This window comes from Armigeres subalbatus, chromosome 3, assembly GCF_024139115.2.
Source record: "Armigeres subalbatus isolate Guangzhou_Male chromosome 3, GZ_Asu_2, whole genome shotgun sequence".
Classification (NCBI taxonomy): domain Eukaryota; kingdom Metazoa; phylum Arthropoda; class Insecta; order Diptera; family Culicidae; genus Armigeres; species Armigeres subalbatus.
In genome coordinates this window covers 173,141,496-173,153,933 of record NC_085141.1, presented here as the reverse complement: position 1 = coordinate 173,153,933, position 12,438 = coordinate 173,141,496, and the positions used below count along the sequence as shown (strand labels likewise).

Sequence of the window (12,438 nt, the reverse complement as noted above, 5' to 3'; positions counted from 1 at the left end):
GAATAAAACGTCGTTCATGATTATTTCGAATACCTTGGAGCAAGATATATTGGGGAAAGGGTGGAGGTGTTGGTTAATAACCATGACATAACCACATTAGAGAAAGGAGAGTTTGACGGTAGAACCACATGGTTTTTGTTATTCCTATTTGGTAGTTGTTGATATAAATGGGAAATGATGAAAACGGTTGGTCAACGTGGTTATTGTGTTTCCATATGAACGAGAATAAGGGCGCAATATGGTGAAGGAAAAAAAAAGATTCACCACAGCAAATGTGTCATGTTCAAGATGCTGATAAGACCGGTAGTCCTCTACGCTATTATCAGCTCGCCCAGCTCTACAGCGAACCCAGTATCCAGAAGGTAGCTAAAGCCGGAAGAGTACGATCGGCAGGACATGTTGCAAGTATGCTGGACAGCAACCCTGCAAAGATGATGTTCGCTTCCGATACGGCAGGTACGAGACGGCGTGGAGCGCAGCGAGCGAGGTGGGCAGACCAGGTACAAAACGACTGGACGCATTCGAGGATGGAGAGATGCGGCCTTGAACCGTGTATTGTGGCGTCAAATTTCAATAAGTGTTACCGTCTACGGGGGTGTCATTGGGTTAAAATGTGGTATGGTTCAAGTAAATGTTACAAAGCTCTAGTAGTTAACATTGGATTCAAGTTTTAATTAGTTTGGTACAAGCTTGAATAATAAGTTTACCACTGTGTGGGAAAAAATAATAAAGTTAAATGTTGTTTAAAATTGGCCCATTCTCACCCGTCACAGGAGGTGACATTGGGCCAAGTACAATAAAGTTCAGCACTGACGATGCAACGATTCAATCGTTCATTAAAAATCAGGGTTCGTAATGCTCACTCAATCTCAGGAGCACATGATTTTCCCTCACGAAAGTTTTCGGGGAGAAATCGCTTTTCGGGAAAGAAAAACAGCCTGGAGAGTGATAACAATTTTTCGCTCACTTCGATTGCCGCTAAACGTTGGTTTGCTCTTTTTCTTTCATGTTCGAGTCTTTTCGTGACATCATCAATGCAAATGGTAGTAGCTTATGTGGAACAAATAACTTAACCCTTTCATACAGATAGCGTGGTGGTGTGGCTAAAGTAAGCGCATCCCAACAGCTATTATTGTTACTATTCTGGGTTCGAATCCCGGCGCGGCCATACAATTTTGTAATTGTCAGTGGCGTCTCGCCCTCTGGTGCACTACGTGCACTACACAGTTAACATTTCTTCATAGAAAAAAATCACAAAGTGTTTCTGAATATATAAAACACAGACGTAGTCCCACGTCAATAATGAATAAAATTACCAAGTTATTATTGCAAGAAAATCAATTTCATTTGGTCGCCTGGTCGCTACCTCACTTGTGTAACATCATCGGTGAACAAAATAATGATCAAAAGAGATTACCTCACTCTTTGACGCCCAATGCGACGCACCACGCACACCACACACTGCAATGTGCTCAAACGATGCGTCATCGCAATGAGCGAATTTGGCTTAGCTTGGTTCACTGCTGGAAGTACACAAGAACGCCGCATATGTACACGAAGCCCACGTCTGAATGTATTGAAAAGCATTCAGCTAAATTGTCGGTGTGTTAGTAAAAATTGGTGCACTTCTCTCAATGCACGACGTTAATACGGGACGGAGACGAAACGAATCGGCATCATATGCGACGAAATGATTCGGCATCAGCCCGGTGTGAGAACGTTGCCGATGACAGCGTCGCTCTTGGATTTTTCTGCTCTCTGAGAATTTAATTTGTCACCCCATGCTTCTTTCACCGATTAAACACGTTGTTTTTCTCGCTTACATTGTTGAATGAATTAATAGCTTCATTCTGTATTTTCGGTACGTCGCGGTAGTGCGGTCTTTCGTGGTAATTGAACACTAAAAGAAAATGGAAAACGATACCGTGGATGATATTCTTCTCAACCCATTTGCTAGACGATCATTTCAAGAAAAGCTGCTTATTTCAAGCACACCTGTGCCACAGCCTAAGCTTGAGAACTTGAAATCGCAGTTCTCCAGAGGAGGGAAAGTTATTACTCGTAATTTCAACGTATCAGCATACGATACCAAATGGTTGAGCGGTTCGAAGGTGCGAAATAAGCTGTTCTGTTGGCCGTGTTTATTGTTCCAAAATCCGGAGGACAAATGCGTGTGGATTAAGGAAGGCTTCAATGATTTAAATCACTTGTCAGCTGCCATTAAGATTCATTCGGCAAGCAAGGAGCATATTGCCAATGCCATGGCACACAGGACATTTGGAAAAATCCGCATTGATGAAGCAATGGATCACGCGCGGGAAGTTTCGAGGAGAAACCATAATTTTCAGGTGAAAAAGAATAGAGATGGTATGAAAACTTTGATTGATCTCATCTGCTATCTCGGATCACATGGTCTGAGCTTCCGTGGCCATAACGAAACCGAAAACTCTGTGAATAGAGGAAACTACAAAGACCTATGTGAATTCATTGCTACAAGAGATTCATCATTCTTGGAGTTCACTACTAGTAGTCAAGTGTTTTCGGGAATGTCTGCAACCATTCAAAACGAACTCATTGAAGTGATTGGATCGTTGATGATTGAGCAAATTTCGCGTGAAGTTGATGAAGCTGAATTCGTTGCAGTAATGGTGGATGAAACAACAGATATTTCCAGGAAATCACAACTTGCTACCACATTACGGTACTGTTTAAAAAATGGTAAGTAGCCTTCCGGTAACAATGATTCTCCGTTGAATTACATGTTTATAGTTTTGTAATATTGATAAAAATTCAATCGAACTCTTCTAGGTACAACCGTAGAAAGATTTGTGAGCTTGGATGATGTGAGCAGTAACAAATCGGCTGTGGCACTCGCAGATGAAATAGTTGCCTTGCTGAAAAAATTTCAGGTGCCTGCCACGAAACTTGTGGCACAGACGTATGATGGAGCACGTGTAATGTCAGGTGCGAGCGGAGGAACGCAGGCAATAGTAAAAAAGTCGTATCCAAACGCTGATTACATTCATTGCAAAGCCCATGTTCTTAATCTTGTTTTGTTACACGCTTGCACTAATCAAAGAGACACTAAAAGTTTTTCAACACTTTCTGCTCTCGCTTCCTTTTTCACGCAAAGTCCAAAAGAGATGCTGAGTTGAAAAATTATATGCAACAGAAAATTCCTAATGTTTGCAAAGTAAAATGGGCATATACTTCAAGAATGATCAACATAGTTGAAACACATCATGCTGACATTACCACTTGCTTGGGTGAAATATGCATGGGAGATATTCAGTGGGACGGTGAAACACGGACTTTAGCAAGAGGGCTCCATAGCTTCCTGATCGAGTTTGATACCATCTTCTACTTGAAATTATTTGCCTCTGTTTTTCTTTCACGGACGTTCTATATCAAATACTGCAGTTGAAAGAATTGGACTACGTTGAATGTGGTAGAAGTGTGCGAAATGCTCGAACCAACATACACAAATTACGAAATGAAGCGAAATTTAAAGTAATTTGGGAAGAGACCGTAACCATGACTGGTGGCAATAGTGACGGAAAGCAGTTCAAACAATATTTCAAAACGTACATCTCGATTATCGATCGTATTATCTCCGAATTGGACGAACGCTTTGCTGATCTTAATAAACAGAGCTATTTAAGCCTACTCGATTCTACGAAGTTCAAAGCGTATTGCGATAAATTTCCAAAGGAACTTGTTGATGATGTTTGCTCACGTTTCTCCAACTTTGACAAAGTGAAGCTGACAAATGAACTTAAAGTGTTCTACACTAAAGATGAGTTTGCTGGGAGGAAAGTGGCTGAAATTATGAACGTGTTGGTTACAGACAACCTAGAAGACATTTTCTCTGAGACACATCGATTAGCTAGGCTAATACTAACGCTTCCCTCGACAACAGCATCGGTCGAAAGGAGTTTCTCAATTCTAAGAAGAATCAAAACGTATCTGCGGTCGACAATGGCAGAGGAGCGACTCAAATGGCTGATGTTAATGTCGGTCGAAAATGCCCTACTTCATCAGTTGAAACTGGATAGTAATTTCTTCGATGAAATAATTGATCGTTTTGCTCGCCGAGTAGATCGTAGAGTTCAGCTACTGTACAAATAATAAGTTCGATTGATGTAATATTCTTGAATGATTTACAATAAATACAGCAAAAAACTTTTTTTTTTTTTAAACACGAAACGATTGTTTTTTTTCTGGAAAAATATTGGTCGGGTGCACAACCAGCTTTACGATCCACGAGACGCCTCTGGTAATTGTTCTGCGATAATTCTCGCGAAAAGTGAGTGAGAGGTAAAAGTAATGAAACGAAAAAGGATTTTCATCTAATAGGCAAGATTTTCGTTCATCTTCCAAATGCTAATTCTAGAGAAAAGATTGATGGGTGAAAGATGATCCTCAACATGAACAACGAAACAAGATTTTCCCTTGGTACGAAAATCGCTTGCTTTGGTCTCATTGAAACGAAAAGTCGAAACCCTGTTAAAAATAATTGACTACATTACGGCTCTTACCAACTATGTATGGCAAATTAACCAAAGGTTTGGCCCAATCTCACCCCTTTTTAGCGTGCATTGCTCGTTGCTACGAAAAACCAGAACCGCTAGGGGGAATGACGGCTTTGGCAGGTTTTGTTCTATTATTGGCAGGGGGTTTGACCCTTTCTTACACCCTAAGAAGGGTATTAAGATCACTTGAAAAATCGACTTTTTATCCGAGACTCGGAGACCCAAGTCATATATACCAATCAACTCAGCTCGGCGAACTGAGCATGTGTATGTATGTGTGTGTGTGTACGTGTGTGCGTGTGTGCGTATGTGCGTTACAAAAAAATGTCACATCTAGATCTCAGCCGTCTGTGAACCGATTTGCATGATTTTATCTTTAAACGAAAGCTATGCCTTTGCCCTAGAACGCATTGAAATTTTTTGCAATCGGACATTTAGTTTCCGAGATATTTAAGAAATACGAACATTAGGTGCAAAATAATGTCACATCCAGATCTCAGCCGTCTGTGAAACGGTCTGCATGATTTTATCTTTAAACGAAAGCTATGTCTTTGCCATCGAACGCATTGAATTTTTTTGCAATCGGAAATTAAGTTTCAGAGATATTCGTGAAATACGATTCTTAAGTGCATTTTCAGAAAACTAACAAAATAATGTCACATAATGATCTCAGCCGTCTGTGATCCGATTTGCATGCTTTCATTTTTATACGAGAGCTATGGCTTCGTGATAGAACCCATTAATTTTTTTTTTGGAATCAGATATTGGGTTCCAGAGATATCTGTGAAATACGAACATGAGGCATATTTTTAGAAAACATAAAAAATTGCCACATCAATATCTCAGCCATCTATGGTTCGATTTGAACTCGTTCGGGCTTCAACGGTTGCAAATCATCGGGCTTGGTTGCAAATCAAATCTGCAGCCTTTGTGTATTGTTATTGAATTTTTTTTTTAAATCCAAAGATATCCCTTTTTACCATTCTTACCCTTACATATTGAAATCGATAAAAAAAAATATCCCTAGTGTTTTCTTAGCTTATTTCGCTTTTTTATTAATATACGACTTCCACACTTGCTGCTGATATCTCTGAAATCCGAAAAAAAATTACCAACTGATTCGAACTTTTTTTCGAGCATAAAACTTCGTTTATTTGTTATCCAATCAAAGTTTATGTTTATGCATAGAAATTATAATATGCAGTGCACCCATAACCTTTCAAAAGTGTAAGAAGGGTTCCATTCACTGTAGGTGGATTAAGTCGGGTTTTTTATATTGAAGACGATAAAAAAATATCACTAGCGTTTCCTTAGCGACCAATGTTTGCTTTATGTTTATTTCGCTTTCTATTAATATACGACTTTCACACTTGTGTCTTGATGCTGCTTGAATTATTTTATTTGTAAAAATATTAAATAATAGTTTTTTTCCCTTTTACTATTACCATAATTGCATACCTATCAACTCAGATCAAAGAACTAGATATAAAATGTGTATGTTACAAGATAGTGCCACTTCAAGATCTCAATAGTTTGCTATCTGATTGAGCACTCTTAACTATAAGCGGAAGCTAAAATATTGCCATGAAATGCATTTTTTCAATCGGATATTGGATCCTGCTGATATCTCTGAAATCCGAAAAAAAATTACCAACTAAAGATTCGAACTTTTTTTCGAGCATAAAATTTCGTTTACACAACAACAATTAAAGTTCATATTTATGCATAGAAATTGTAATATGCAGTGCACCCATAACCTTTCAAAGGTGTAAGAAGGGTTCCATTCACTGTAGGTGGATTAACCCTTAAATGCGCAATGTTGTTTTAAAACAACAAACCGAAAATACGTTTAATGTTAATAATTGCAATGGTTATTTACGTTAAAAATATTTCCGACAAATTCTAAAAAAATCGCCTTGCGCCTTTAAGGGTTAAGTCGGGTTTTCTTTGCATATCAAAGAATATTGTGGCCACATTTCATAAAATTTGGTCGACAAAAACCCCCCTGCCAATAATAGAACAAAACCTGCCAAAGCCGTCTTTCCCCTATATAAATATGCATAAAATTCGATAATACAACAACAGATTATCGTAACATGATAACCAGGTATCCATCGATCTAAAAACTAGTTATGTAATAGATTTGTGGGGCATTACTGACACTATTTTAATACGGGTTCATTCGATCAATAGTTTTACATTCAAATTCCAAGCATTATGGTACGAGCACAATTAGTTCTTGGAATTTGTTGTGTGATTTCCTAGACGTGAATTTTGCTATAATTTTGAACCGTTTGAAGTTTTGATCAAAATTCATAACAGTTTCTGAGATATTAGGAGTTGAAACATTTTTCGTTTTTGGCCCAATCTTACCCCCTAGGCCCAATGTCACCCCGAACGACGGTATCTGTTTAGCCCTCTCTTTCCCACGACTTTTTTCAAGGATTTCAATACGAAGTGATGATGATAAAATGCTAATGATATGATAAAAATGCTAGAACAAAAGTTATTTGAAATAGCTAAAATTAGTGGAAAACGAAAAAAAAAGTTTTTAATTGTAAATCAATAGTTACTTGATTGTTTTCAATAGTTTAACTATTTTTACACAAAATTGATTATGTTTGCAGTTTAATGAAACCATAAAGTTGTGCCAAATACTGCTTTTTTTCGTTGAAATAATTCGATGAATGTTGGAAGGTGCAAAATTTGATGGAGCTCTACAGCTACCATGGGAAGGAAAGGGTTAGATGTAAACTACGTAAATGAAATATAGGTTATGGACAAGCCGCCCGGGATCCAAAATTTAATTCACTCGCGTTTTAAGGGTACACACCACTCAAAACGCATGGATTTATTTATTTATTGTCGGCGTAGCACCAACTTAGAATTCGGAAGTCGGGACTTCCGAACCGAACTTTCTTCCGAAGTTTTATCTGTCAAACTAATTGATGCGTTGTTTAGCGCATCTTTAGGCGAATCTAGCGCACTATTTCCGAAGTTGGGAAAGTTGCCTGTATCTGGAGAAAAATCCAACTTCGGTATAAAAATCGGTCTAATATTTGTCCGTATGGACAATAAGTCAACATCAACAGACTTACTTAGTCCTAATGATGGCATAAAACTAAAAATAAAATCAATTTAAAACTTATTTAATGAAACGTGCACAATGGTTTACTGTTCTGCCGAAAATGATGGAAACTTCAGCCCAGTGTCTGCCGAGGAATGTAATAATAACATCGCTGGGACTCTAGAAAACAATTGTTGAAGTCCACAAATGGCGCCAACCATACTTTAATTGGTTCCATGAAAAGGCATTCTCAACATTGTGTTGTTTTGTAGTGTTCGGATGACAGTTGTGTGTTGCTTCCATATTAAGTGGTAAATCCTCGAAAACGCGAGATTTTAATTTGGATTCCGTTAGGTCTGTCATTGACTGGCATGTGTGATTGGTGGTTAACTAATCAAATATTGAACAAGCTTTGAACTTTGAAGCTTTTGTTTTTTGATGGTAAAGGTAGCCTCACACCTCGGGAATTTGGTTTGCGGATTTTTTCCCCATGCATTTTTGCATATGCGATGTTTTCGGAATTTGGACACGGAAAATCAAAATCCCGGCCCCCTTTAAAATACACGGGGACAAAATTCCGGCGGTAAATTTTCCCGAGGTGTAAAGTAGCCTTAACATGACGCGAACGCTGGGGACCTCCTGCGGTAAGACGCGCGGCTACAAAGCAAAACCATGCTGAGGGTGGCTGGGTTCGATTCCCGTTGCCGGTCTTGGCAATTTTCGGATTGGAAATTGTCTCGACTTCCCTGGGCATAAAAGTATCATCGTGCTAGCCTCATAATATACGAATGCAAAAATGGTAACCTGGCTTAGAAACCTCGCAGTTAATAACTGTGGAAGTGCTTAATGAACACTAAGCTGCGAGACAGCTCTGCCCTAGTGTGGGGATGTAATGCCAATAAGAAAGAGAAGAATGACGCGAACGCTACTTGTCAACACCGATTTTTTACCAGCGGAACCACAACGTAGCTTCAGGGCGACTATAACTGTAAAGATTTATTCGAATAATGCAACTTCTTAATCTTACATTCTCTACTTACAAATTTTCAATATGACTTCACTAGGATCCTCTCTTAGCACTTCCGATTAGTATTAGTAGCCGTCTGTTGATATAATCCTTGTTAACAAAAGCTTTTCATATGCATATCATACTTACGGTATCTTTTGCAGTATGGGCTACTTTAACCGTCTTTTTGATGAGAATTTTCAATGGTTTCAACAACTCCTAATTCAATATAAATCTACAAAATGGAACAAACATCGTGCATAACGAAATAGATTCATTGGAGCAATGTCTACTTTCAGGTAGATCAGTAATAGTCTAACGCGCTATCTATCTTTAATCGATTGGGAAAATATGCAACTCAACCCAAATTAGATTTATTAATAGAATTTCCGTAATTAGGCAAAAAATTATAAATATTGTTTATCCTTCGATTTATGCTAATTCATCTTCCAATTCAATGCCTTTTGCAAAACTGTCAATAGAAGGCCTTTATATAGAGTTTCCAGATTATCTAGCGTATTATATGATAAAGACTAGCCTACTCGCCGTCACACTTTTGATTGGGAAACTGCAAATAAAAGAACTACTCCGGCACAAGACCTAACTAATAACACAATGTTCAAGTGGCCACAGGCTAGTCCAATGTGGGTCTTTGTCGTAGCAGTGCGAACGTGGAGAAGGATTCAGCCTGGTCGAACCAAGCTCCAACTGAATACCTACCCATACGGACACAGACATTCGCTCAGTTTGTCGAGTTGAGTGGATTGGTATATGTATAACAACATGAGTCCCCGAGCCTTCTAAAACAAAGTTAGTTTTTGGAGTGAAATGATAGCAACTTTGTTGTACGAGAAAATCAAAACCCAACTTATTCGTCGAGTAGTGATATTTAGCAAAGACACCAACCTTATATGGTTCGATGCACTATTTTCTTCATAATTCCCAAAAGCAACGGTCGATCGTTATCAAATTCAATAGTGATCAACTAGGTTTTTCCCTTGATGCGAGAAAATCTGTTAAGGGTTACTATACAAAAAGTTGGCTAATGTTTTTATTAGCTTCTTTGTGCACACACACACACATACAGAAACCACTATGGACCTCCCAGGCTTCTATAAAAAAGGCAAAAAAACCCAACTTAATTCACCGAGTGGTGATACTGCCTTTCTCGCATTTAGCCAAGACACCAACCTTATATGGTGCTTATACAGTTTGATTCCATTTTCTTAATAACTTTTAAACGCAATGGTCGATCGTTATCAAATTCAATAGTGATCAACAAGGCTTTGTCCCCTGTCGAATACAACTTGTTGCGAGAAAATCGGTTAAGAATTACTATATGAAAAATCTTGAAATAAAACACGATGCGTTCTGTAACACAGTCAAACAACTAATGAAAAAAGTTTATTCTCGAATTCAAAAGGAAATACATTTTTGGCGCGAGACAAGTCTCTTCCGTTTTATTCTCTTGACGGTTGGTACCATGCACAGCTGTCACTCTGCATGGTTGTCGCTCTGCATGGTTGTCGTTATGCGAAGACGTGTTGCTAGATGCGCCACAAAGGGTTACACCTTCACTCCTCCTCAACGAGTCGTTCGCAGACCGATCTTCTCTCGTAGGGTTTCCAATTTAACTCTTGCCAATGGTTTAGTTAACACATCTGCTAGCATGTCACTTGTTGGACAGTACACGACATCAATCCGCATCTGCTCAGCCATGTCACGTACGAAATGATATCGTGTGTCTACATGCTTGGATCGCTTTGTTCCTCCATCTTGTTTTAGTAGTTTAATGCAGCTCTGATTATCTTCATTTATTTTCACAGGCTGCTGAACTTCTTCGCCGAAATCTTTGATAAGCTTCAGTATCCATAGTAGATCTTGACAGCATTCGGATAACGATATGTACTCCGCCTCTGTACTCGACAGTGCAACACAAGTTTGCTTTCTTGCCGACCAAGATATAGTTCCATCGCCAAGTCGGAACATGTAACCAGAATTTGACTTCCGGTCGTGAACACTTCCAGCCCAATCGGCATCCGCAAAACCTTCAAGATCACCATCTCCACCTATGCACAGTTTCAAATCACAAGTACCGATCAGATAACGAAGAACTCGTTTGGCCTCTACCCAATCAGCAGTTGTAGGTTGGCTCACCTTTCTTCCTAGAATGGACGTGCTAATGGCAATGTCGGGACGGGTATGCACAGCGAGATAAAGCAAACCTCCAATTAAACTTTGGTACTTTTCATTATCAGGTAACCTTTCATTCTCCTCCTTTTGCTGTACGAAGCCTGTGTCCATCGGAATCTTCGACGCCTTTGCATCTTGCATACCAAATCGATCTGCTAGCTTCCGAATATACGCCTTCTGGTTTAGGTAATAGTGTTTTCCTTCCTTTTCTACCTGTATCCCAACGAAATGTTGCACGTCACCAAGTTGAGTCAAATCAAATTCGACTCGCAAGTTATCGAAAATCTCGTCATACTCATCTTGACTTAAACTCGCAACCAGCATGTCATCGACGTACAACAAAATGAATGTCGATTTTTTACCTCGATGACGCACATACAAACAGGAGTCCGCATTGGATGGTTTGATCCCATTCGACATAGAACACTATCTATCTTACGGTTCCACATCCTTGCTGATTGTCGAAGTCCATAAATGCTTTTCTTCAATAATAAAACCGAACCACTCTTCACCGTTGTTACTCCTTGGGGCACACGCATATAAATTTGCTCATCCAAGTCACCATTGAGATATGCGGTTTTGACGTCAATGTGTTTGACAAACATACCTCTCCTCGCAGCGATGGTAAGTAGTACACGAAAAGTTACTTGTTTCGCAACCGGTGCGAAAATCTCGTCAAAATCAACACCGTAGACTTGGTTAAAACCTTGTGCAACGAGACGTGCTTTGTGTCGATTTGCATTACCATACTCATCGTATTTACGTTTAAACACCCAACGGCATCCAACGATCTTCCTTCCTACTGGCAGCACAGCTTCTTCCCAAGTCTGGTTATCATGTAGCGACTTAAGTTCATCACGAATTGCTTGCTTCCATTGCTCACTTTCAGGTCCAGTAATAGCTTCCTTATATGAACGCGGCTCGTTTGGCAGCCCCTTCACCGGGCCATTCACCTGATAGCGCTGAGGTGGAACTCCAATATTACTCCGCAATGATCGACGAACTTTACTGTCTAGATTATCCTGTTCTTCACCGTGGAAAATTGAACTTGTCGAAAAACCTTCAAAATCTACTTCATCAGCATCTTCATATTCACTCACAACACTTTCATTTTCGCATTCTTTTTCAGGGTCATTTGGAATTACTGTTAGCGGGAAATCTACTACTGCTTTCTCCGATGATTGCTGTGTAGGACGGAAAATTTCCAACTCCTCCTGCTTCAAGAATCGCACATCCCTGCTAATGACGATTTTGTCAGTCTTCAGATCGATCATGCGATAGCCCTTATGTTGCGACGAATATCCGATGAATGTCATCCGCACAGCCTTCGGTTCCAATTTTGTGCGCTTCTCTGATGGCACATGAACACACGCCTGTGATCCGAACACGTGGATGGTCGCCAGATTCGGCTTCTGCTGATGTATGATTTCAAACGGCGTTTTATCTTTTCCCCGTGTCGGAAGCATATTTTGCAAAAAATTAGCAGTATTAATAGCTTCCGCCCAATAACGATAGCCCATGTTGGCATCCAGGAGCATACACCGACCCATCTCTACCAGCGACCGATTTTTGCGCTCCGAAACACCATTTTGTTGTGGTGTGTACGCAGTAGTATATTGCTGTAATATACCTTCCTGAGC

At 39.5% G+C, this 12,438-nt stretch overlaps 1 protein-coding gene across 1 annotated transcript; it reads left to right on the top strand.

The window, feature by feature from the left end:
• Window positions 1-1,910: 1,910 nt before the first annotated feature.
• On the top strand, window positions 1,911-4,128 carry LOC134222141 (uncharacterized). Its single transcript, XM_062701285.1, has 3 exons — window positions 1,911-2,718; window positions 2,809-2,990; window positions 3,421-4,128. The coding sequence occupies exons 1-3, from the start codon at window positions 1,911-1,913 to the stop codon at window positions 4,126-4,128; spliced, it is 1,698 nt and encodes a 565-aa protein (XP_062557269.1).
• The last annotated feature ends 8,310 nt before the right edge of the window (window positions 4,129-12,438 follow it).